General features: G+C 46.4%; 1 protein-coding gene across 2 annotated transcripts in view; it reads right to left on the reverse strand.

Moving 5' to 3' along the window:
* Positions 1-27,761, reverse strand: part of ITPRID2 (ITPR interacting domain containing 2) — a 96,201-nt gene that overhangs the window by 16,959 nt on the left and 51,481 nt on the right. For both annotated transcript variants that reach the window (XR_013228008.1, XM_077319541.1), the window contains exons 9-11: positions 23,039-23,111; positions 10,277-10,368; positions 3,387-4,583 (exon numbers count right to left, since the gene is read on the reverse strand). Coding sequence is in view for 1 of the 2 variants with exons in the window: in XM_077319541.1 (XP_077175656.1) it covers positions 3,387-4,583; positions 10,277-10,368; positions 23,039-23,111 (1,362 nt within the window). In the remaining variant the exon portion in view is untranslated. The remainder of the gene's footprint in view (positions 1-3,386; positions 4,584-10,276; positions 10,369-23,038; positions 23,112-27,761) is intronic.

Genomic DNA, 27,761 nt, shown 5'->3' on the forward strand with positions numbered 1-27,761 from the left:
AGGTGTGATCGTGCAGAATATGATTGGGAAGCATAGCTGTGTATATGCTCACTTGGGAACCCTCCCCTTCCCAGCCCCCCAGGCCCATCACTGGCCATTGGGGGGGTGGCAGGTCGACATGGCCATATATGGTCATATCACCCAATAAATAACATATTTTAAAATATATTAAAAATAATTAACTCTCACCCTTCCAGGGCTGTCAAGAAACTCCAGGGTTTCACAAAACCCTGGTTGAAAAAAAAACTGTTTTAGGTTGATCCTGCATTGAGCACAGGGTTGGACTAGATAGCTGTATGGCCCCTTTCAACTCTATGGTTCTGAGTTCTCCTTTAGATTAGTAAGGTCTTGCCATTGTTTTTATCCTTCACGTTGTGATATCTTCCAGGTGTCATGCAATAGTCTCAACAACTGGTACTTGTGACCACAATGCAGACTAGCTGTGAAATAAATGCAGTAATGTAGTGTCCACAGTGAATGTTTCTTTTACTAATGACTGCAGAAATTCTCCTAAGGGTCCTTCAGTATTTCTAGAATGTTTTGGCCAGCAATAATTTTTCCCCCTCCTCAAACGTCCATTCTAGGGGTTAAATCCCAGGCTAAATTTCTATTTCCTGAAAGTTTCCTTTAAGAGCTCCATTAAGTCCTTCCTTTGGGGTCCCTTATCCAGCAAGAGCAGAATTTTGTGGAGATCAGTGGGCTGCGGTGAAAGGGGGGGGGGAGCCAGGAAAGTTCTATCATACAGATAATTTATTTTGGATTCAACTCTCATTTTCAAAACTGTGGCCTGAAATCTGGTGCAAGTTCAGGCTCCGATTTTAGATTGCCCTGCGAACAACTGGTCACCCTTAAACCATTATTCTGCCCATTTCAGATCTATGTACAGTAGACCGCATTCAGGAAGGAAAACATATTTGACTATATCACAGGACTATTAGGTACAAATGGAGAAAATCTAAGAATGAACTCTGCAAGGCTTAATTCAGTGAAAACAACTTTTGAAAGCCAAAGAATCATAGCCTAACAATTCAATTAGATAGACACCCAGAGAAAAAGTCAGATAGATGACGGATATGAAATATGTGTTCCTAATGCTTCAACAAGTGTTCACTGCCAACATCTGTTTGGCATTCACACCTTCCCATGTATTTCTTCCTCTAGGTTTCCGTACTAGCTTTATTTGGCTTAAACTTTGCTTCTACACAAAATATCACTTGCTCCATCTGGGTTCACGGCAGCACTTGGAAATGGCCATGCCATGAGATAACAGCACAAAAGAACTATTCGGACAGCCGCTGGTTCAGAGCCAGCCAGCGGGACAAATACCCCCTTTGTTTAAGTGGGCGGACGAGTCCTCTCCCCGGCATAAGCATGCCCTGGGATCCTTTGTATGGTGCAAATATGCCATAATTAGGTTGGAAGCGAACACAAGGAGAAGCAGTGGAGCAGTTAGCGGAGGAATGCTGAGCAGGAAGAATTTCACAGCACAAGCTCCATCAAACCCTCACTTGATGTTTTCGCCACTGAACGGCTGGGGAAACAGAAGGATTTATCCCTGAAATGGTGCAATGTGCCCTGAAGTTCTGTTTTCAGACAAGCATGCTTACCAAGAACATATTTTTAGTGAAGCAAAACAGGTCATGGCCAAGCAGGTGTAAGCCACCCTCGCCCAGGACATGCACCCAACAGCAGGATGACGGATCATTTTATGCAACATGCATGGCCATCCAAGGACATCCAAGGACAGTGTTTTAGCCAAGAGTTCAGAGACTGGTAGTTCATTTCAGCTCTTTACTGACCCAAGTAAAACACAATCATAGAATCATAGAGTTGGCAGGGGCCATACAGGCCATCTAGTCCAACCCCCTGCACAACGCAGGATCAGCCCTAAGCATCCTAAAGCATCCAAGAAAAGTGTGTATCCAACCTTTGCTTGAAGACTGCCAGTGAGGGGGAGCTCACCACCTCCTTAGGCAGCCTATTCCACTGCTAAACTATTCTGACTGAATTTTTTTTTCCTGATATCTAGCCTATATCATTGTACTTGTAGTTTAAACCCATTACTGCGTGTCCTCTCCTCTGCACCCAACAGAAACAGCATCCTGCCCTCCTCCAAGTGACAACCTTTCAAATACTTAAAGAGGGCTATCATGTCCCCTCTCAACCTCCTTTTCTCCAGGCTGAACATTCCCCTCAACCTATCTTCATAGGGCTTGGTCCTTTGGCCCCAGATCATCTTCGTCGCTTTCCTCTGTACCCTTTCAATTTTATCTACGTCCTTCTTGAAGTGAGGCCTCCAGAACTGCACACAATGAACTAAGGTCCCCAACCTTACCCAATAGGCACAGATCCGGAACAAAAGGATCTCTTCACTCAGTAACCTCATTGGTCCTGATCGGTGATCTTTCATTGGACTCTGGCATCTCATTTGTTCCACTATATATTTTTGGTAAGGGGTTGGAGGAGGAGCTGGTCTCATGGCTTTAGTGTCAATCAGTGCTTAACACCCAATCAGGGCGGCTGTCCCGCCCCTGTGTGCCTCATCCTCCAACTGGGACTACTGGGGAGGACGAGCTGTGGAGGGGGAAGGGGGCGATATCTCCCCCTCCAGCCTCTTGTAAGAGAGGAACTCCAGTGATGGAATAGAATGAAGGTTGTCATTTCACCCCCTTCCCACTGGAGCCTTCAAGCCTATATGACCATTACTCTCTGTGGGTCTTGCTTCCCTGGGAATGTCGTAGTGCCTCTGTAAACCACATTGTTCAGACTGCACCTGGAGTACTATGTGCAGTTTAGGAGGCCTCACTTTAAAAAAATGTGGACAAAATGGAGACGGAGCAGAGGAGAGCAAGGATCCATGGCTTGGAAACCAAGCCCTATGAGGAAAGGCTGAAGGATTTGGGAATGTCCAGCCTGGAGAAGAGGAGGTTAAGTGGGGACATGATGGCTCTCTTTAAGTATCTGAAAGGTTGTCACTTAGACCGTTTATGCACTGGGAACTTCAATGCCCCAGCTCCCGTGCAGGAGCAGAAATACGGGCCAGATGAGGTGCACCAGGCCAAATGCTCCCCCATGTGGGTGCAGGAAGAGGTGGGGCAATCTGCCATGACTAAGACTCCAGCCTGCAGCCCGGCATGAAACCTCCCGTGCATAAACAGTCTTAGAGGAGGGCAGGGAGTGGTTTCTGTTGGTGGCTGGACTAAATGGCCTGTGTGGCCCCTTCCAGCTCTATGATTCTATGGTTCAATTTCCTAAGGTCAAAAATGGGTGCTGGAGGACAGGAAAACAGGGAAGAACCAGCCTCCACCCAGCCTTTGTGCCGATACTCCAACCTGATAGCCTTTTCTTCCATCCCACGACCCATGACGAGCTCGACTCTTTCTTACCTGCGACAAGTTCTGCAAAGAGCTTCTTATATCGTGCAAGACTCTCCTCAGCTGCATTTCCACCGTGGATGGGGAATGCACGGGCTGCGGCTGGTGGGAGTGGCCCAGGCTCCTCACGGAGTGAGGACAGCTGAAAGGTGAAGGCAAGCCGCTGCAGCTGGACCCAGGGGTACTCGGGATGCTGTGCGTACTGAACGTTCGTGCGTGAGCGCACAGGGGCCTCTCTAGGTAATCGGAATGAAGAGAATGGAGCGAACACGATGACTGAGACAAATGTGCGGGGACGTGCAGTGGGCAACTGTGGATCCTGTTCCGGCAGGCCTCATCCACCGCCTTGCTCCCTCCGGGCAGAGAAGTCCCTTTCCTCACAGGTGAAGGAGCGATAAAAAGTGTGGATTTGCACTGGGGAGGGCTGTCCTGGGCCTCCCCGATGGGTTTCGCTTCTTCCTGGTCTGGCCTCCCCTCTTCTTCAGGCGTGTCATACTTGTAAGTAAATGAAGGTGGGCTGCACATAGTCTGTTTCCCTGGATTTAGCTGGACGTTCATGGAGGAGACCACTTTCACTGGGTTGAGTAGTGTGGTGGGGAGGGACTGGGAGCGCCGGAGGGGATGGGCGAGGTCGGCCATTCGGTGCCTGTGCTTGAAAAGAAGATCTTTCGCTTTCAGCAAGGTGCGTCCTGCTCTAGAATCAGACGGACTGCTGAGCTTCTTCTGGGCTCTTTCCAAGGCGGTGTTAACCCTGTCGACAGAGGAAGGGGCCGAGCCGGCGCTTTCTAAAGAAGACATAGATTTGAGAATGTGGTGGGTTTTATACTGAGGAAACTCGCACTCGCTGCTTTTATCGAAATCGCTTTCCTCGCTGTCTTCTTCCAAGACTTCGAACGCAACGTGCTCTGAGGGAACATCTTCGTTTTTTCTCAGGAAACTTCCTTGGCCAAACTCTGTGTCTTCTCCAGTTGCGGGCTGACCAGCTTGGCATTCCGGAATGTTCTCTCCTTCTCCCGCCGTTGCCTCAGAAGACATCTCCCCCACCTGTGGCTCTACTTCCGAAAGGAGGAATTTCTCCTCATCCAGCTCACTGAAATAGGACGGCTGTTCGGCTATCGGTGTTTTCAGTTCTTCACTGTACGATGTAACGGTTGTTTCGCTGTCACAACTGTCAGCGCTGCTCCCCATGGCCTGCAATGACTCATGTGCCTGTGGACATGGGACAAAAAGTGACCATCAAAAATCCCCTGAAGTGTTTGTACCTTCACATAAAGACAAGTTAACAATAGGAAAAAGTGGGTGAGCCAGTGCAGTGGACTGGCCATAGCGGTGGAGTAGGGATTTGGGAAATCCAGGTGTCAGATTTCCACAGGCCACAAAACTCACTGGGTTACCTTGGGACAAACACTATCTCTTAGCAGAGTGTACCTCAGAGGGGAAAATGGAGGGAAAACGGAGAAAAGAGCTAGGGCTGCCAAACTCCAGGTGGTGCTACATTGAGCTCTCCTGCTGATACAGTGGATCTTCGACCATCAGCGTGCCTGACCCTTGCTTAAAAGCCCTACTGCAGAACACACGCTGCAAATTCAAAAAATAAAATACGGCTTCAAGTTGGCATTAAAATGTGGTAAGTCTGTACTGCAGAAATCAATTCTGAGAAGACAGGGGGTGGACAACCACCAGCAGAACAGACTGACCCCCCCCCCAGCCTCCCAACATGCTCTGCTCCCAGTATGTCATCCTTTGAAAGAGTGGTCAATAAGAGAAGTGAGGTAGTCAAAAGCTGTACAGACTGCATTTTTGCATCATCATCTGGCTGGCGCCATGTAAATAGCTTGGATAATCCACTATGCTTATGTAATTAACTACAAAACAAGTAGGAAGAACTCCTTTGCGGGGCCGGCTTCCATATGAAAAACGTGTATGCATAAATTCTCTTTAAAACAATCTACAGGCAATTGGAAAGGCACATGACCCTGGTAACTGCCCCTGCATCCCATCATCATATATAGAATACGCAAGCTGGGGCTGGGTGAATCAGTTTCAAGACTTAAGCAAACATTAAAAATTAAAGAGTCTGTTCTCTCTGGAAAGATGAATGATGAGCATGTGAGTGTGCAGGTGTTCTCAAGGTGAAACCCCCAAAGAGACCACTTCTGCTTTCCACAAGCTCATGTGATAGTGGGCACACACTCTTGCACATGCAGCTGCCCCCAGGTTTAAAAGAACTACACAGATTGAAATTTGCAAAGCGTGTCCATACTAACAATTTTATACATAATCCAAGTAGGAGTATTCGCATAGAAAGGGGACACAACTATCATATCCGTCTCTGGTGAGAAGCCTTTGTTGCAACCATTGTATTTTTCATGTTTTGTGTTCTAAAGTCTTTTCGATGCATTTTTTTCATTATAGCCTTTAGGAAATGCTTTCTCGTTCGGACTTTGGTACAGTGAGGTAGCTGGGGAGGACAGCATGTAATGTCTGGAGGTTTTCATGTGCTTTTCATGGGAACGTGGGGCTTGGGAAGGTTTTCTACCTGGCACACTAAACCAAGAGTTGACGGCGGGGGGCGGGGGGCGGGGGGTGTTCTGAGGGTTTCAAAAAAGGAATGCTTTAGTTTCAGCAAGGGAAGCCTTGCTCCTATTCACTATACACTTCCAATAAAGAGTTTTCTTGTTTACCATGCTTATTGGAATTTTAACAGGTGAGACACTATCATATTTTTATACCACTCCTCAGGGTGACTTATATAGTCCCCTGCCCTTGTTCTGGTTAACCTCGATATTTCTGCGAGGTAGGTTAATCTGAGGGCATCAACCAGGGAGGTATTCTGGTGACTGTCGTTTTACTTGAATCTACCTCTATCCTGTCCGAGTCCAGCACGGTAGCTACTATACCATACTGGCTCTGTGGATCTGCATGCACCAGGAACTGTGATTCAAAACATCTTGAAGGGACTATGAAAGAATGCTGAACAAAATTTATGGCTGTAAGAGAATCCATACAATCTATTGGTGATGAACTGTCCCCATTATATTTATCTAGGTAGGCACTGAAACATACATGTGGACTCCTCCAGAGAAACAGATGGTTGGGGAAAAGACCAAATGGCTGAGAGGAGAATGAAGCTGAGATACCTGCTGTGGATCTTCATTAACAACAGTGGGCTACAGACAGAGAAAACAACTCTTATGTAAGTTGGTTCAAGGTGTGGAGATGGGGATCTACGCTCTTCATGAGTTGTGTGGTTTACATTTTGTTCTTGACATGATTGTGAGGCACAGGATTAATGGTGCAATCCTGAGCAGATTAACTCAAAAGTCAGCCCCAAAGAACACAATGGTGGTTCTTTGCTAGCAAGAACATTAAGGATTGCAGCCTATCGTAAATACTTTCAGGGTAAAGGCAATTGTGGGCTCATTTTCCCTGCCGAAATCATAGAATCATAGAATCAAAGAGTTGGAAGGGGCCATACAGGCCATCTAGTCCAACCCCCTGCTCAACGCAGGATCAGCCCTAAGTGTCCTAAAGCATCCAAGCGTCCCAGCTTCAATGCCCCCCAAGTGCCCTAACAAATGTGACAAGATAAACCCAAAACTTTCCTTTCAGCAATCTGTTTTTAAAATGCTGAATGCTATTCAGCTGTCAAAGAAACAGTTTTAACAGTAGAGGGCACTAATTTATCACATATACGTAGGAATATGCAAGCGGTTTAGGGTTTTCAAAGGAAAAAAGTCAACCTCAGCTATGTCATTCAGATTTCTTTTTGTTCCACTGCGCCTGCAAAGGACAGGAAAGACCTAGACAGAAGTTCCATTAAGAGCAACATCGCATAAGTCAACCTTGCTTCATCGCAGTTCAACATTACATATTGCTAGGATGACAATTCATTCATTCAGACAAGGAGACACCAACAAGCAACTGTTTTGTTTCTTTCCACCCTTCTTTCCCTCCCTGATTCTGAGAACTTGCGCTAATGGGAGACAGCTATGCATGGAGCAAAGAAAAGAACTTGCCTGTCAGTTCAAATTTGTTACAAAGGAGTGCAAACCTTAAAACATTGGCTTGTACCCGGTCCACTCTGCCTGGCCAAGTCTGAGGCCTTTCTCTGACAGAATGAGGCCCCAGCTTAGCAGAGTGAGCACCAGCATCTAGTTTACTTTTTTTTTTTTACCTAAAACAGTTTAAAGTTTCTACTTTACTCAGGGCATTTTTTCATCCCCTACTTTGGAAGCTGAAAAAAGCTGAGATACCTGCTGTGGATCTTCATTAACAACAGTGGGCTACAGAGAGAGAAAACGACATGGTTGCCACCAAAAATGTGACCATGCAAGACAAGAGTCACAAGTTACAAGATCTCAGTGGTTCGAATGGGACTAACATGAGTTGGGAGAGAACCACTGACAGGGAAAGACTGCAGTGCTATCAGTGTGTTTAGAAGGAGTGAGTGATCGCTTCAGCGATAAACAGGGTTGAAAAATGGTGCTTCCAGCCTGCAAAGCAACCTGATTTTCTTGTTTGGCATCTGGCAGGATTTTGGACAGACCTGGAACAGTTTCAATATTCTGGTGACAGAACAAACAGCCAACGTGGTCTGAACTCAGCTTCCTGCAGGATGTGCTATAAGGAGACACTATGCCAGCAATCAAGTTTAAGCGAATAGCCTGCTTGCTTCCCTCAAATGAAGCATGCTAGACCAGACCTTAACTCCGTGGCATGAAAAATTTGCCTTCTATCCTTTTAAAAACATTCTGTAACATCCAGCTGGATGAAGAGAGTTCAGGGGTGCTCAAATGCCTGCACAGTGTTTTGTGTCAACTGGGTTGGTCCTATTAAAAGACATTGCGCATATTTTGTTCTCAATTTGTAGATTTTGCCTGGGCCAATGAGGCTGCACAACTTCTGAGAGGTAAAGGTAAAGGTATCCCCTGTGCAAGCACCGAGTCATGTCTGACCCTTGGGGTGACGCCCTCCAGCGTTTTCATGGCAGACTCAATACGGGGTGGTTTGCCAGTGCCTTCCCCAGTCATTACCGTTTACCCCCCAGCAAGCTGGGTGCTCATTTTACCGACCTCGGAAGGATGGAAGGCTGAGTCAACCTTGAGCCGGCTGCTGGGATTGAACTCCCAGCCTCATGGACAAAGCTTTCAGACGGCTGCCTTACCACTGTGCGCCACAAGAGGCTCTTGTGAGAACTCCTGAGAACAACCAGCAAAACTTCCATACCCGTCAGCTTGCTTAACACTGGACTTTGAATGACAGAGCTACATCATGGCTTTCCAATACCGCCACGCTGGTTAGCATTGCTTTGGCAACTGCTGCCACAGAATTTTAATACGCTCTTCGCAGTGAGGAGAGGAAGCCTCTGTCTTCACCACATTTTGACATTTGAGATGCTTAAGATTTTGCACAAAACCAGGAGGATTGGAAGGAAATCTTTCTGCCTTCTGTGTAAAAAGACATTTCCGAACATGCTAAATAAAAAAAAAAAATACTGATTGTAACTTTGGCTTTATAATCCTGTCAGTGGAAATTTTAAAAGGAAAGTGAAGCATGTCTGACCAATCAGTAATGACATGAAAAGAACGGACTTTGCCATGAAATTTTGGGGCCCTACTGCTCAGACAATGCATTCATGGTCACGTCTCAGAACAAGGAGAGATGGTTTTTATACCCCATTTTTCACTACCTGAAGGAGTCTTGAAGTAGCTTACCGTTGCCTTTCCTTCCTCTTCCCACAACAGACACCCTGTGAGGTAGGTGGGGCTGAGAGAACTCTGACAGAACTGCTCTGTGAGAACAGCTCTGACAGGACTGTGACTAGCTCAGGGTCACCCATCAGGCTGTATGTAGAAGAGTGGGGAATCAAATCCGGGTCTCCAGATTCGAGGCTGCTGCTCTTCACCACTGCACAAAGCTGGCTCTCAGGGACCAGAGGGCATTTCCTATTTCTTCTACAGACAAGCTAGGTCTTTGACAAGCATCCTGTATACCAGGGGTAGTCAAACTGCGGCCCTCCAGATGTCCATGGACTACAATTCCCAGGAGCCCCCTGCCAGCGACTGCTGGCAGGGGGCTCGTGGGAATTGTAGTCCATGGACATCTGGAGGGCCGCAGTTTGACTACCCCTGCTGTATACATACTGGGAAATGGTGGGGCTTTTTCTCATTTTTAAAAGAGAATACAGAACTACACACAGATTTATGACCTGCAACAGTGTGTGTATGTGCAGGCAGCCACCAGCCTTAATGTAACATGACTTCACACGACTTTCCAGGAAAGGGGTCACCTCATCCTAGGATGGCCTCCTTCATCTTTGACAAAATAACACTTCATGGCATGTGCCATGAATGTCTTAAGTGGAGAAGGAGCCAAGTGTACACTTCTTTTACTCTCAGTTGTTGCTCTTTTCCTAGATCACCTAATATAATGTAACTTATGCAATATATAATTTTTTTGGGGGTGCAAATTTTCTTTAGGAACAGCACAGTCCCCCCCCACACCACCACCAAATGGCAATATTTTTGAAACCCTGGAAAATGGTTAAGTATAAGAAGAAGAGTTGGTTTTTATATGCCACTTTTCTCTATCAGGAGGCTCAAAATGGCTTGCAGTCACCCCTTTCCTCTCCCCACAACAGACACTCCATGAGGGAGGTGAGGCTGAGAGAGCCCTGATATTATTGCTCGGTCAGAACAGCTTTATCAGTGCTGTGGCGAGCCCAAGGTCACCCAGCTGGCTGCATGTGGAGGGGAGGGAGTGGGGAATCAAACCAGAAGCCCCGCTGCTCCTAACCACCATACCAAGAAGTTGTAAAGAGAGAAGCAGATCCATAAGGGGAGGTTCAGACACCATCTTAGTAGCTGCTGAACGGTTTGCACACTATGTGGTAATCCTACCTGCAGCTGGTTTAGCAAGAAGCAGTCGGTGGAAGAATCCTCGGCAAACCCACTGCTGTCGGAATGCTGACTTGCAGATCGTAATAGCTGATCTAAGGGAAAGAAAGAAGGGCGGGGATAAAGCATAAGTATGTGAGCCACATCTTGGGAACCAACACATTCCCAAGTCATAGTTGGGCTTCATAAGAAGAAGAGTTGGTTTTTATATCCTGATTTTCCCAGGAATCCATCCTCCCATTCTGAATCTTGGTCTATATCAGAACAATACAGACTGTTACCCTCTGCTATAGTTGCTAATGCTAATGTCACTGTTGTCGTAGTTCATTCATATGTTGTATAAAAACTAACCCCTATGTGTTTTACGTTCCGTGTAAACCGCCCTGAGTCTCAGGGGAGGGTGGTATATAAATATAAATAAATTAATAAAATGCTGTTTGAAATGGCAATATCGACATGCAATTGGAAGCTGAAATGGATTGAAATGGCATTATTTAGCATGTTATGCCAACGTAACACAGGAACCCGATGCTCAGCACCGGGCAGGCATATATTGACCACAACGGACAGTCCCAGGTGACTTCTAGCATACAGATCCTGTTACCACACGAGCAGAGTAAAGCACAGAGCCTCCGGGAGGCCGCCACACCCGCCGTGTAAAAACTGGACTTGAGTGACAAATAAGTTTAAACAGGAATCAGGAGATGTTGCTTTTCATGTTGATTCTCTGCGCTTCCTCCCACCTCCGCCCGGGCAAACTGTGTTCCCCTGTAATGCATATGCAGTATTGTTGCCAAGAATACTTGGCCATGAGCTCAGTTCTGATGGCTTAGGTTTTCACTTGGAGGAGATTTCTACAAAGTGCTTCCATATGCAGATGCACAACTGGGCCAGGGAAGCAGAATGCTAGAGCTCAGGGGAGGGCGACGTGTGATGGACAGCAACACTACTGGATGAAAAGCTCCCACAATAGAAAGCCTGTTCTTATGTGAGAATTAATTCTCAAATATACAATGCTGGAACTGGTTCTGAGTTTCTCCATCCGCGATATTACCCCATCTGTAAATGATTTTGGTGTGGTTTTATTTCTTGACAATTACTGCTTAACTGCTGTCATCTCTCTGTTGTCTTCACGGCAACCCATTTTAGAGATTCATTTATTTAAGTTGGTTAATTAGTTAGTTAGTTAGTGGGTAACAGTCATAAAAACCCCACAATAAAATCCCTTTAAACCCCACAACAAAATCCCTTTATATAGTTAAGGATTTCAACTTTGGGTTATGGATTCCAACCTTTTTTTTTTAACGGTTTCTGTATACTTCTATTTATTTTATTTATATTGTACCTTTCTCCCCTAATGGGGACCCAAAGCAGCTTATATAAATCTGCCTCTCATTCATTTGATTCACAACACCCCTGTGAGGTAGGTTAGACTAAGTGAGTGAGACTGGCCCAAGGTCACTTGATCCCTGGCCCCAAGGAAGCTTGCTTGACCTCAACCAGGCAAGAGCTTTTTCCATCCTGGCCCCCACTTGGTGGAACGAGGTCCCAGAGGAGATCAGAGCTCTAGCGGAGCTTAAACAGTTCCACAGGGCCTGCAAAAGGGAGCTCTTCTGCCAGGCTTTTGGTTGAGGTTGACCTGAATTCAATCACTTCCCATTGGTCCCTGAGTCCCCCTCTCATGAAAACCACCACCGATGTCCATCCAATGGGGCTGTCAATCCTTTACAGTTAAATGGACATTCTCACCATGTTTGTTCCATTATGTTATTGTTCTCCTGTTATGACTTTATTGCTATTCTTCAATTTATCATGTTTTTGTACTGTTTTTCTCCAGTTCCATGTAAAACACCCTGAGCCCCAGGGGAGGGTGGTATATAAATATAATCAATAAATAAATAATAGTACAAGAGATTGCACAATAAGTTGGTATCTCTCTAGTACAGTTTATCCCACCCTTTGTCCAAGGGGCTCAGAGCTATAGACCAAGCTCTGTTTTCCCCATTTTTCTTATCACAAAAAACTTGCAAGGTAGGTTAGGCAGGGAGGGAACCATTGGACCAAGGTCACCCAATAAGCCTTTGGTGGCTGAGTAAGGATTTGAATCTGAATCTGTAGCCGAACACTATGATCACTATACCACACTGGTCTCCAGAATCTCCACTAGCATGGCAGAGTTTTGATCATTATCTAAAATTGCACTGGACCACTGATAGTGCTGTAGTAATAAATGATGGGTTGGAACCCAGATGGGGTGGTGGTGAAAGACCAATTTGCCATTGAGTCACAACTGATGCATGGCGACCCCACCACAGTGTGTTCATCTTTAACCGCTCCGAGTGGAGCGGATAAAATAATTCGTTAAGGGCACCTAAGGTGAGCCCTGTCCGTGATGAGAAGGGTGCCCATAGGCCACTTCCCCCTGACTGACAATCGAAGGGCCCAATCGGCAGGCGCGAAGCCGATTGGGCCCTCTGATTGTCAGTCCGGCAGCAAGGGACCAATTGCAAGCCGTGCACAGCGGCTCGCAATTGGGCCTTTGCTGCCGGATTGACTAATCGGGAGGCACAAAGCGCCTCCCAATCCGCCCCCCTTCCTCCTCGCCCGCAGCCGCCCGCCCGAAGCCATAACTCGCCTCACCTCCCCAACGCCAGGTCGCCGCCTCCTCGCCCTCACCTCCTCTCCGCACCGCCGATGCCGCCTCCCCACAACACACTACGCGGCCCCAGGTAGCCAGCGCCCCGGACGGGGCTAACGAGCCACCCCGCGCCGCGCCAAGCCCGCATCGACTCGCCGCTCACCGATTCGGCCCCATGGACCTCGCCGACTCCCGTGGGCCGGACGAGCCGCGCCGCCTCACTCCACGCCTGCACCGGCCCCGCCAACTCCCGGGCCCCGCTCGCGTCCTGACTCACGGCCGCGCCGGCCCCGCCGGCTCAGAAGCCCCGCTAGCGCCCGCTGCATTAAGACTGCAGCGAGCTTATTTACTAGTGAGAACATAAAGAGCATAAGGAGCAGCCCTTATGGTGGTTCAAACCAATGGTCCATCTAGCCCAGCATCCTGGCTCAAGCAACCACTTCATCTAACATTATACCCACTGGATGTCCCAGAAACACCCTGGAATGAATTTGACCGCCTGGCTGATCTGGTAGTGAGAAAAAAGGCAGGGAAAGTGGAGGAACTGAAACCTCTGGCCCATGCTCATCAGTGATGAAATATGAGGAACTGCATTTTATAGTAACAGACAGGCCTCATTAACTACAGTTGCTCTCGCTAACAGCCAGGTCAAACAATCACGGTTTTCAGACGGCAAGACTTTGGTCGTAGCCACTTCCCCGGCCTGCTGCTTCAGTGGTTGCTGCCGAAGAACAAAACCACCACCGCCCCAATACCTATACTGAAATCCAGCTTTTGATTCGTGCACGGAAGAGACTATAGGACTGGTGCCAATTGCTGCATATGGAACTCAGCATGGACCGGCTTCAAGAATACTGCGGTAAAAGTTGAGCATGGACTTGCTGCAAGTCCGTGTGTATTTGAACAGAAACAACATGCACCCTTGGGAGAGGGGGCTTGTTCTTCTGCTGCAAGGTGAGTCCTGCTGCTCCCTGACCTTGAGCTTCTACAAGCCTTGCATGGACTCCAGCCCAGATTTTTACTTCCTCATTCCTAATGGCCTCTGCTCCCATGGCCACTGATCATGCTTAAGCATTTACATATTCTCAACATTCTTTTTTTTGGGGGGGAGGGGTGCATTGAAACATGGCACATTGCTCGGGGGGAAGGGGAGTGGTTAAAGGGCCAGCCAATCAGCATTCTGCAAAGTCAGGTGCTCCCACAAACAGCAATAATCTCTTCCCGGGTTGTCTTCATTTTGGAAATGTTCAAAAGGGGCCAGTCAGTCAAACTTTATTACAGTTGTTCAGACCAAGTTATATGAAGTTAAAACATAAAAGACCAAAAGGATATGGTCATTTAATGTAATACAATTTAAAACAGATCATAAAATAGAACTTAAAATGATGCTACTTTAGAGCATTGGATTTTGATGGCAGCGGCACAAAACTTAGCCAGCTGAGTTGTCACCTGGGGGGACTAATCACTTAGCAGCCTCTTTGCTCGATTTACGTCATGATGTTCTGGCAACTTTTTAAGGAGTGGTTCAACCAAGTTGCTATGAATGTCTACATAAGCAGGGCAGTGGAACTATATATGCTCCCTTGTACCAATTTTGCCACTCCCACAAAAACATTGTCTCAGTGTAAGGTAGAGATCCCCAACCTGTGGGCCGCGGACCACATGTGGTCCTTCGACTAATTGGAGGTGGGCCCCGAAGGATGCCTTCTCCCCCCCCCCCCCGGCCCTTTACTTCATCCCCCCCCAGCCCTTTACAACACACTTCATTGTTGTGGCGTGTCTGTATCTTATTTTGAAGGGCTGTATAAACATTACCATAGCGATCAGGGAGCGTTAGGGCAGTGGTTGAGAGTAGAGGAGTAAACTACCCCCCCACCGGGCCTCAGTAAAAGGCGTTGAGTGGTCCCCGGTGAGTGGTCCCTGGTGTTGAGTGGTCCCCGGTGATAAAAAGGTTGGGGACCACTGGTGTAAGGGGAATGTTCTTATAGCGACCCTCTACAAGACCTGAAGGCAAGACGGAGCATCTTGCAAGGGTAAATGCCCTTCTTTCAAAAGGGGCATTTGTGGCCACACCACAGATTTACAGTGCAAGACTGAGCTTCCGGTGCTCCCCCTGACAGACCCTGGGGCACTTTAGAAGCTCTGCTCTGTGTCAAATAAACCAAAGAGACATTTCCCAACACGGCGCTCCCATTTAATGGGCACTTCAAATTAACTTGGTTCCAGATTTATTTAGAGCATTAAACTCTTGGCAGCATCAGTATCCAAGACGAGCATTCTGGCAGGACATAAATGCGAATCCCCCGTTCCCCTCCCCGGCTACAACACATTGTTTGAAAGAGAATGCAAACAGACTCACAGGATTTGGTACAATTTGGCAAATGGTTTCTACCTTACAAAGGTATTATAGGCAGAACACTTTAACAACTTAGTTCTTAACACTAACACACTAAGGCTAAAAGCTTTGGTCTGGCACTAACAACCAAGTCTGTAGGGCCCAAGAGTGAATCAAGGGGATTAAATCACAGAATTCTTCCAAATTGCTGCTGTGGAACCTATCTTTTATAAACATTTTGGCTGACTGTTTCACCTGAGGGGCCGCCTCTCTGCCTAATCCCTCAAAGAGCTCTACGTTCCACCACCACCAACCAGCTAATGATCCCTGGCCCTAAAGAAACCCGCCTGGCCTCAACCAGAGCCAGAGCCTTCTCCGTCGTGGCCTTCATCTGGTGGAATGAGCTCCCTGAGGAGATCAGGGCCCTGACAGAGGTAAAACAGTTCCGCAGGGCCTGCAAAAGGGAGCTCTTCCGCCAGGCATTTGGTTGAGGCCGAGCAGAACTAGCAACATCTATGGGGCTCCTCCTCCCTCCCTCCCTCCCCGAAACCAATTCATGCGTTCTGCCTCTGGACCTGTTTGCACTGTTATAGTTACCTCAGTTACAGTTATTAATGTTCATTATTATTGTTGAGATTATCTATATATTATGGAAAATCTAAGTTCCTGGTATTGTTTCTACATTCTATGTAAACCACTCTGAGCCTCAGTAGAGGTCGGTATACAGACATAACAAACAAACAAATTGTTGCTGAGATGTTAGTACTAACTCTACCTCAGTCTCCTCCCACCCCCTTATGAAGTGTCCTTCAATGTTGTTTTAATAAATAAGGAATGCACTGCTGTTATGTGGGTGTAACATAAAAGCATAAGGTGGAATCTTATTTCAATCCAGGAGGAAAAGCAATGTCTTCTCATAATGCACAAGTGCATATACACCCACTTCAGATTAGGTTTGCCAAGTGCTGGCGACCAAACAACACGAGTCGGGGGACATTATGTGGGGACACTGTCAGTCCAACAGTGGTGCACCACTTGCAGGGAAATTCCGAAGTGGTGTCATACCTCTCTAGGAAGCAGCAGAAACTAAACCACAGAGTTTCTGATGTTTCCTATAGCGGCATGACTTCACTTCTGGGCTTTCTTCAGAAGCAATGGAAGGACATCATGCTGGTAGTATTTTTTAATTTTATTTTTTTTCTGCTGGCTGGGAAGCAAGGATTGCCAGTGGGAGGTCTTGCCATCACATCCACCCTACTCCAGACCTATAGAAACAGGGCATCAAAATACACACAGTTGTAGGATGCAGCTCAGACACAACAATGAGGAGAAGGAGGAGGAGGAGCTGGTTCTTACATGCTGCTTTTCTCTACCCGGAGTCTCAAATCGGGTTACATTCACCTTCTGTTTCCTCTCCCTACAACAGACACCCTGTGAGAGAGGGGAGGCTGAGAGAGCCCTGATATTACTGCTTGGTCAGAACAGCTTTATCAGTGCTGTGGCAAGCCCAAGGTCACCCAGCTGGTTGCATGTGGGGGAGAGTGGAATCAAACCCGGCTCGCCAGATTAGAAGTCCACACTAACCACTGGACCAAGAGCCCAAAAAAACAAAAGAGGTGCAGGGGCATCAGTAATTCCTTCCCTGAAAGTGAGTATAATCACACAGCTTAAGACTCAAGAACCTAGAATTCTCCCTTTGTTCTGTCCAAGAGCCCCATAACTTGACATAACAACCCTACATAATCTGATCTGCTTTATCTTTCTTTCCATTTTTATCTATAGTCCAAATTTTGTATGGTCATATTCTGAAAACAGAAGATTGCTGCTAGTTGACCCGAATGGATCATACACACCTGCCACATAAGCTGCCTTAAAAGTCAAGCTAACAGGTGCATCAAGCCTCTTAATAATTGGCAGGATTCTAGAGTCCCTCCCACCCAAGGACGTATGAAATAGATCAAGGGTTGAACATGGAATCTCCTGGTTTGCAAAAGCCAGGTTTGCAAAAAAAAATTGCCTTTTACATTTTGTACTGCCCTTTCTGCAAGAATCTCAGAGAGGTTTGTGTCTCCCCCCCCCTCCATATTGTCCTTACACCCCTTCTAAAGTAGGTCAAGCGGAGAGAACAAGTGAGTCATGGCTCCAAGGCCACCCAAATGTTAAAAAAAAACTATTTTGAAGTCCAAAATCAGTTCCTAAATATTGTCAACTGAAAATAAGGCTCAAATTCAAATTTTCTGTGCAACAGACAATTTAGGTTTGTGGAATATGATTTGAAGGTGATCCTCGCAGGATCTACAGCCTCCTCCCAATATAAACAAGAGAGGTCAAGATTTTGGGGAATGTGCCTTCTTGGATTTTTAATTAGACAAGGACCATCCAATAAAAACACTGGCTATAAACTTCAAATACTTATGTGGATTTCTATCTGATCTATGTTTTGGAGATCTAAGGAACCAGTGTTTGGAAAAGAATAGCCCCAAACACTTCAGAGATTTAAAAGAATGCATGCCTTTGCTGAGTGCTCCTAAAGGTCCAGAGAATTTGACCACACACTAGAATTCAACCTTAGCTCACATCTGCAAATCTCCACTTAAACTAATTCTTATCATATGTTCTGGTGCACTCGACAAACAAGCTTCAACCAGATAATTGCACCATTGTACACTGTGCTGACTCAGTTCTAACCCCTAAACTGGAGGGAGGGAGGGGGAATCTAAGGACGATCTAACAGCATGATCACATTCAAGGTCTTCCGCTCAATCCAAAGCATTGCTCCCATCAATCAGTAAAGGGAGGGAGGTATCCCCAACTAGGTTTGATCATCAGCTGTTGAGATTCCAAGGCCCCGATCTAGGGAGGAGTCCTTTTTCTGGAATAAGGACGTTTGCTCAGTTGGAGGACTTTGCATCAGGAAGCTGTGGTCTCCCGTGTAGGGTTTTTAAATTTACTTTAGAATTTTTTTGTACCACAGCTCAGTCCAAGGCAGCTTGTAAAATAAAACCTAAGACCATTGAGCAATATGCATAAAATGTTGGAATAAATAAAATCAGCCATGACGCAAAAAACACAGATTAAAGAGCAAAACAACACACATTATTAAAATTTTTATTTGTGCATACAGAACTGGTTCCTAATCATGGGGCTTTTCAGCCACTTGTACATGCACCTATAGGCGTTGGGGGTTATGTTTCTGATTATCTATTTACTTCTATACCTCACCTTCCTTCCCAAAGGGGATCTAAGGTGGGCTTACATAGTTTGCTTCTCCATTTTATCCTCAGGCCACTGTGAGGTGGATTAGGTAGAGAGTCTGCGACTGGCACAAGGTCATTAGGGGTATATAACCCCCCCCCCATATTTTTAGAGTTCAGGTATATTAAACCCCAAAATATCAGTATTTCTCTATATTCCTGAATCTCAATACTGGCATGGTATTCAGAAATGCCATTTTTTTCAGCTTTATTATAGCCTATGGCGATTATTATATTCAATAATAATAAGTTGTTCTCTCTTGCCCCAGGGGGACGGACCAGAACCAATGGGATGAAATTAATTCAAAAGAAATTCCGTCTAAACATCCGGAAGAAGTTCCTGACAGAGCAGTTTCTCAGTGGAACAGGCTTCCTCGGGAGGTGGTGGGTTCTCCATCGTTGGGAATTTTTAAACAGAGGCTAGATAGCCATCTGACGGAGAGGCTGATTCTGTGAAGGTTCAAGGGGGTGGCAGGTGACAGTGGATGAGCAATAGGGTTGTCAGTGTCCTGCATAATGCAGGGGGTTGGGACTAAGTAACCCATGAGGTCCCTTCCAACTCTATGATTCTATTATTCTAATGGTCCCCAGACTATGATAGAGGTACCTAGGGTTCTGGGCAGATTGTTTTTTAAATAGAGGAACCAAGTTTGTAGCAGAGTTGCTGGTGCTTCTCGTCAAATCATCCCCCCCCCCGCGTCTGAAAAAGGTTGTACTAGGGGGATCAAATACTATGCCCCACAAAAAAAAAAAGTTCCCCCATCATCTATTGTTTCCAACCGGGGGGGGGGGGGACAACCATTAAAAAGTGGCCCCTTTAAAATTTAAATGCCTTTTGCAAGCTGCAGTGGCAGTGCAGGTGAATTCCAAAGCCATTTAAAGGATTCACAGTCCCTTTAAATGCCTTCCCCAAGCTGACAATTCACTCCAAAGCCATTTAAAGGGCGTGAGAGTCTTTAAAGTGCCTTTAAATGCACTTTAACTGCTACTATCCTGCATTCCCAAAAAATTCCAGGTTTGCCCATTTCAGATGAATTAATACCTGGAAAATACTGATAATGTTCGTTGTACCCAGCCAGAGATATGTTTTAAAATGAGAGTTGGGATCGTAGCAAGAACTAATGGAACACCATAAGAGCGACCTTGACAAAGTTCAGGTCACATAATGAAACAGACAGAATAAGGTGCGTGAAACAACGCTTCCTCCCAGATCCTTAGTGCTGTACTTCATTAAACATTTCAGCAAGTTCTCCGAGTTTATAATGCATCACAAGTGAAATTCCAATCCTGACTCTTCACAAAAAAGAAAAAGAAAATGCATTTCCATTTAAGTTATGTAACAACAAACACCGATGCGGAATGCTCTGGGGAAACTCGTTTGGTGACTTAAGACGTGCCTCCTAAGTGGTATGCTGTGTCATTGACATAGGGGACTTTGTGTTTGTTTGCAAAGCCATGCGTTTCAAAGGGTGGGAAAAAGATGAAAGACAAATGGTTATTTTGAGCTCTCCTCTCTTTAAAAATAAAAATAGAAAGCCCCATTTGTAAACAAAGTGCACTACGAAAACCGAAAAGCATGTGTTACTGCGCGGCATCAGTAGCTGTAAAACTCAGTGGATTTTACATAAAAGTCTGAAGAATGTTTTAATGGCCTCTTAAAAAGAAAACAGAAGAAGGAGTTGGAAAGGCCGTACCAATCAGCATTGGCTTTCGACAGTGCACAGTTCACAGCAAGCGTATTAAAAACATCACTCAGGCAGCAATAAAAGCTAGCGATCAACCACGGTCTCTTCGGCAGTCACAACGGCATCATAAACATATCTGAAATTCATAACATTCAGTGCTGGGGAGCATAACTCTGGTATGGGCAGTGAAATAGCTTGAGAGAAACAGAGGCCCGGGGATGAAAAAAAAAAAGGGGGGGGGCTTCTGAAACAGACCAGAAAACAGATGGACTAGAATGAGATTATTCACTATAGCAGTGGTCCCCAACCTGCGGGCCGCGGCCCGGCGCCGGGCCGCAAAGGCCATGGCGCCGGGCCGCGGCTCCCTCTCCCCGCCCCCCCCCCGCAGTAAAAAACTTCCCAGGCCGCAAGCTTGTGGCCCGGGAAGCTACTTACTGCGGGAGGGCGGGCAGGGAATCAGGGCCGGGCCGCGCCCGTGCAGGCCGCGCCCGCGCGGCCCGATCCGTGGGTGCGGCCCGCGGGCGCGGCCGGGCGCGGCTTGTGGGTGCGGCCCGCGGGCGCGGCCGGGCGCGGCTCGCGGGTGCGGCCGGATCCGCGGGCGCGGCTCGCGGGCGCGGCCTGAAGCATGGGCGTGGCCCGCGCGGGCGCGGTCCCTGCGGGCGCGACCCGATGCGCTGCCGGTCCCCAGCCTAATAAAGGTTGGGGACCACTGCACTATAGCATCAGGATAGGGCTTCTGTGTGGTACGGAAACAAGCTTTGAAGAAGAAAGACAGGAAAAAATGGGGGCAAGATGAGCCTGTTACTTCATTTCGAATAAGAATATTAATCCTTATCCATTGTTCCCTTATATATTTGTGAAACAGGCCTGGGGGTGGAGACTGTCCACCCTGTCCAAGATGGAATAGGGTGCGGCCCACTTTGGCCCTCCCTCTCCACCTCCCATTCTTCCTCCTTGCCCGCTGAAGATTCCCTTCCCTGTGGCCCGCAAAGTGCTCTCGCCGCCTCTTGAGGTGGTGAGAGCGCTTGCCGGACCGCAGGGAGCCGCCCGCCCATGCGGGCCTGGGAGGTGGGGCCTTTCAAAGCCTGTTCTTATGAATGGGCTTTGCAGCTAGTTTCTAATAAAAGGTCACCAGCTGAATTAAGCAGACTCTTACATGCAGGCACCCGGATGCCTGCATCCCACTATGTTCTAGACTTTTAAATTCCCAGGGCAAAGTTTGGTTTCAGAGACACTTGTGCAAAAAAGGACTTGTGGACATTTTCTGATGCGGCTACCCGAGCAATGGGCAACCCCCCCCCTGCTTTGCAACAGAGACTGACATAATTAACGTTCTAATTTCTCATCATAAAAGAGGCTTACTTGATTCCACTTGGCCCATTTCAACAAATGTGAAAACCCTAAGAAGGGGGGGGGGCTTAGGCCATCAACATTTTCAAGTTGCCCAATGAGCTCTTGTCGCTTCCCCGTCGCTGCTGTAGCTACCAATACAGTGTAGCAGCAACAGATCTTCTCATAGTTTCCTTGCCCTGGTCCCCCAGCAGTAGCCATTTATAACCCCCAGACATTTTTACGTATTTATTCTAAAATCAGCAATTGAACATTGTTCTCACAATGTGTCACAGTTTTCATTTTGGAAAAAAGTGTCCTCTTTTTTTATAAAGATTTCCCTTTCCCTTGATCTGCAACAAAAAGGGATAGAGACTTATTTTCAAAACATGGAAGCCGAGGATGCTCCTACGATGGGAAGAGGAAATGACCACAGTGAGGAATATGGCTGCCATGTGGGAAAATCTGATCTCTCCTGCCCACCTGTCAGCCATCCAGGGCTTCGCTTGGTCTTTCCCCAAAAATCATAGCAAAGTGGGTTTCTGAAAGATAGGGGGAAAGCCAGGGGAACACTGGTAGGTGTACAAATGCACAACATTTTGAGGAAGCAGTAAAAAAAACAACACTCCCAACAGTATGAGGGAATTATCTGGCCATGGCATGAGGCAGGATGCTGGACTAATGGACCACTCATCTGATCCAGCAGGGCTCTTCTTATGTTCTTAGCACAGAATCCAGGGTAAATAAGCTGTGTGGGAAGAGTCTATGTAACCCACACCAGGGCCAGTTTACAATGTAGCCCATGTAGCATGGGCTGTGGGCCCCACACTTCCAAGGGCTCCGCACAGTGTCTTCCCTCCATGGATCAGGGTCGTAGCCTCTCTCCTCCCCCTTTCCCCTCTTTAAAGATTCTCGGACGGACACCTCTTTTCACTGTTGGGGACCCCTCACCCCCCAGTCTGGCTGCTCCTGCCACAATCGTACTTTGCTAGAGCCCAACAAATCCTTAAACTGGCTTTGGTGCCACAAGCTCTGCAAATCCTCGAACCACTCCTGACCCTACATATTTCAAAGTTTGGGTTTTTGGTTTATTTGTTTGCAATCTCAGTTGCACAATATGGTGAAATGAAAAGAAGGTACTTCTGTGCAGTCGGTGATCAAATCCTGCCTGCCACAGACAATTTAGGTTTACAGACTTATGTCATTTTAAGGTTTAAAACAGTCGTTTTAAATGACAGGGATCGGCAATAAAAATGTGCAACCTTCCAATTTTCCTAACCAGTCCTTGAAGTGCCGAGAAGCCAAGCCATTAACTAAGGTTACCCACCCTGATGTCTCCCTTGTCATTTGAAGCGCCACTTCACAAGACAAACACCACGATTGGAAAACTTCACCGGGAAGCAGACTAAGACCTTTTGGGTGGGCTGAGCTTCAAGCACTAAAATCAACATGTCAAAAGGGACCGGCGCTCTGAGAAATAAAAGGGCTGCGCCTGAGCGGTCAGCAAGGAGAAAGTTCACTCACCTTTTTTCGTTTTCGCTAAGGCCAGCTGACACAGACTAGGGGTGTGAGGAATCTCTCCCTCAGTGCTTTGGATCTGCAACAAAAGGAGAAGAAATGTTTTAGAATTACAATTAACGGGCACTGCGTTCACCGGTTAATTCATGTGAAGCTGAACACCCTGCAGAACTGGTTCTTTTGCTGATTAGCAATTCTAATGCAGTTAAGATTTGGCAAGCTGAAGAACCCGCTCAGGGTCCCTCACCATCTGTGCATCTCCTTTTTGGATTTCCTGGACTGGCAAGTGAGGATTTTGGAAGCAGCACACAGAACTCTAATGTTGAAAGACTGTGACATCATGTTAGTGATTCATGTTGACATCTTTTTTAAAGGGGGTTGATGCACAAAGGTCACCTTGTTAATAGCCATCCGTCAAGGGTCCTTCAAAAAATTACAAAGCAGGGAGGACATATATTTACATTCCACAAAATTCTACTTCAGATTCCATGTCTGTAAAGGGCATAGATCTTATAGACCAAGCTTTTTCAGCAGAGTTTCATGAAAGTTTCTTCAGGGCCCTGGAAGGGTTTCCTGAATGCGGGGGAAGTTAACAAATATTTTATATATTTTTAAAATTTGTTAAACATTTAGCAGGTGATATGACCATACATGGAGATGTTAATCCTCCCTCCCCCTCACCAAATGGCCAATGATGACCCTGGAGGGGGTGGGAAGGGGAGGGGCCTTGGGGGGCGTTTACACAACTCTGCTTCCCAACCATATTCTACACAATTGCACCCCTTCTTGGGGTTCTTGGAGCCTAAAGAATGTTTCAGGGGTTTCTCAGGGGTAAAAAAGTTGAGAAAGGCTGTTTTAGACCTTCAGATGGTTACATATGGCCCTTTCGGATGTTACAATCCATGCTCAACTCCTTTTGCTAAGTATATCCAGCAGGATGTCAGGAAAGGGCAATGTGTGGATTTTCAGATCCAGTACATATTATTCTGACCCTGATTTTGTGAAGCATCAATAGACCCGGAAGTTACAATTGGTACAGAATGCGGCTGCTTGGGTCCTCACTAGAACACCTTGGAAGGCCCACATTCAGCTGGTACTCTGCACTGGTTGCCAATTTGTTTCCGGATCAAGTTCAAGGTTTTGGTTTTAACCTTTAAGGCTACATGGGGCCTGGGGCCTGCCTACCTATGGGACCGCTTGGTTGCTTATGCCCCCCGCAGGGCCCTTCACTCTGCGGGTGCAAACCTACTGGTGGTTCTGTGCCCTCGGGATGTTCGCCTGGCCTCTACCCTGGCCAGGGCTTTTTTGGCCCTGGCCCCAACCTGGTGGAATGAGCTTCCGGAAGAGCTAAGCTGGAGTTAACAGCTTTCCACAGGGCCTGCAAGACGTAGCTCTTCCGCCAGGCATATGGTTGAGGCCAGGGTGGGCGGTCCCGACATTAAATCTGGGCTCCCTGGGTTCATCTCAATGATCTGATTGCCTCACTCCCATATTACAGTAGTACAGTATTAGCAACCTGATGTCCCTCGGCTAACGTAGGGCGGTGGGGGGGGGGGTTAGTGGGGTTACTTAGTGCTCGCCTGTTGCCTAACGTTGATAGTGTGGATTGGTTTTAATGGTTTTAACTATGGGTTTTATTGCAATTTTTATCTTGTAAACCGCCATGAGCCTAAGGGAACGGCGGTATAAAAGTTTAATAAATAAATAACTAAATAAGTATGTATAAATAAATAAATAAATAAATAAATAAATAAATAAATAAGAAGTTGTACACATGTTTTAGGATACTCAGCGCTAATCCTGCGTTGAGCAGGGGGTTGGACTAGATGGCCTGTATGGCCCCTTCCAACTCTATGATTCTATGATTCTATGTGTTAAACCCACAAGGTGCCCTATTCAGACAATGGGGAGACCGTGTCTATCAGGAGGGCCTGGGGGAAGTCCATACTCCTGAGGCACAGCTGGCAAGTGCCCAGTATTTGTGACTAACTTCTAAAAAGGGACTCTATGGTAGAAGCAATCCCTTGTTTTGTTAAGCAAACCCTGCTCTCTATACATCCCCTATGCTTAAGCAAATAAGAGGCTCCAGACACAAAAGCTACTTTATCATTTTTTAGCTGGAGGGAAGATGCTGGGAAGGAATGTAGCATGGCATAGCCTGGTCTCATCAGATTTCAGAAGCTAAATTGTGTCAATATTAGCCATGTACATTCACGTTCACCTCAACCAAAAATAATAAGGGTTTTTTTTTTTTAAGCTGAATTCAGATTCTCTAATCTGCTTCAGCTACCGATATAGCCGGCCCAAATAAAAGCTACATCCTGAAATGGCTGTTAGCCATTTAAACCCTCCCTTTCACCCCCCCCCCACGAGGGAGGAAAAGTGAAAGAGACTGATAAAATGGCTGCTAGTCAGAAGTGGGGGGCAATTCAACTCCTCCCCTGCACAGTCCAAGCCAATACTTGGGAGATCACCAAGGGAGAGTCTTCAGAAGAAGGCAACAGCATTTCTGCTTCTCACTTGTATCAGAAGCCCCTTGGCTAGGGTTGCCACCAGTCAATTGTGACTTGATATTCTCAGCAAAGATACTATGGGTTCAATTTAAAGAGATCACACTTATTTTACAGAACAAAGGATAAGGGTCCCTTTGCAAATGTACTCACTGGCTTCAAACACTACAGAGAGGTTTCCCATTCATATCAGTGAGCATTACCCCAAAAGCCAGATCCCGGAAGGTGCTCCAATACAGGTTAGGCTGCCCGGCAGCTAGAGAAACAGGAGCTCCTTTGAGCACCACCACCCTCTCCCCCCCCCCCGACAAAAAAAAGAAAGCCACTCTAAATTAACTGTTAGGTAAGCAGTTCTTGAGTGATTTTCCCTCCCCAACTCTTGGAACTGGACAGGACAGCTATTGTTTGAAGGCTATTGGACATTTATACACACAACAAAAGGACTGTTTGAGAGATGCCAGACCAGGCTGCTAAAAGAAAAACAGTGCCTATGCAAAAATCAAATCACAATGTAACACTTGCTAGAAAAGAAACCATCTCATTAAAGGCAGTGTAATTAGACAACAAATAGGCCACATAAATGTGCCAAAGGGCTTTGCGGTCTTCGCTCCAAGGTTAAATTATCTTTGCCCCTGGGGTAGTTATATCTCTAGGGTGCAGTTATTCTCTGTGTAGACTTTCAATTACCCCTCAAGAGTTACCTTTAGCCACTTTTAAAATGTCATGACCAGCTACTTGCATAACACAGCAGTTGCCTCATCATATTGGTGGTGGAAAGTGTTGTCAAGTCACAATTGTCTTATGGTGACCTTGTAGGGCAGAGGTGGCCAAAACTGCGGCTCTCCAGATGTCCATGGACTACAATTCCCATGAGCCCCTGCTGGCAGGGGCTCATGGGTATTGTAGTCCATGGACATCTGGAGAGCCGCAGTTTGGCCACCCCTGCTGTAGGGTTTCCAAGGTAAGGATCATTCAGAGGTGGTTTGCTATTGCCAGCCTCTGTATCACAACCTTGGTATTTCCTAGAGGTCTCCTGTGCAAATACTGATCAGGGCCCACCCTGCTTAGCTTCTAAAATCTGACAAAATAAGGCTAGCCTGGGCTATCCAGGTCAGGGCTTTGTGATAAAGCTACTCAAATGAAAAATGCCATTAACAATACAAAGAAATTAGCTGTATTATTATATCCCAGCCAAAACAATAATGATTTTCGTGGCTTTTTAAGAACAGTGTTTTGTCTTTTAAGTTCCACGATATAATCTGTTACTTTCAATGTATTAATTTAAGTCTTTTGATTGTGACAAATCTTTGAGGCATTCAGGTTATAAAAGACATTTGTGTCACCCAGGATGACACGGAGAGGATGGAGGGTTTTTAAACAAACAAACAAAAAATGCTGGAATGTTCAGACTCACTTTGACTCTAATGGATCTCTCCGAAAAAGTTAAATATTATGAAGTCAAGGACATAGCCTCCTTTGGTTTATTGGATCTTTGGGAACATCCTGCCCCCTTTTGTCATTCCCATCAGAAACCGAGAAACCCGTTTTAAGTTTGTCAAACTTTCTGAAACTCAACGACACAAGACAGCTATAAAAATAGCTACTTCTTAATTACAGAGGAGGAAGATGCACCCAAATTCTAGGCAAGCAAGGAAGACAACTCTTCCAACCACAGTGCTTAAAGCAATAAACAGAAAGCACTTGGATCCCTCAATTTTTGATCTTCCAAATCTCGTAACGTTGTTTTGCTATTCTTCACAGGAGGGAATTTAATGAATATTCATCAGGCAGTTTATTTGGGAACATTTATTTTATGTGATTGATGCCATCCAACATGATTTCTGCAAAAATTCCAACTTGACAGGAGCACTGATTCTTGAAAGCTTATGCTCCCACTGGACTCAAATCTGGCTCTTCAAAGTCTGATGGATGCTTTAAAACCTTTAAAAATCCCATGAAATGTAGGGGGAAATCCACTGTTTTAATCATAGCAACCAAGCCATACAGGGATGCCAATCCCAGTTGGGGCCAGGGGATGCTCTCCCCCCATTTTAAGGCTCGAAGAAACTGGGCAAAAAACTAGTGTATACAGAAGTTAGAGTGCCTCATGAGGGCTGGGGACTCCATGGCTGAGCAGATATCAGAATCCAGCTCTTCCCCTACTAGCATTGTCAGGCTAGTCTGAGACTTCCCACCATCATTGCATCCCACCACTAAAA

Source organism: Paroedura picta, chromosome 2 (assembly GCF_049243985.1).
Source record: "Paroedura picta isolate Pp20150507F chromosome 2, Ppicta_v3.0, whole genome shotgun sequence".
Taxonomy (NCBI): domain Eukaryota; kingdom Metazoa; phylum Chordata; class Lepidosauria; order Squamata; family Gekkonidae; genus Paroedura; species Paroedura picta.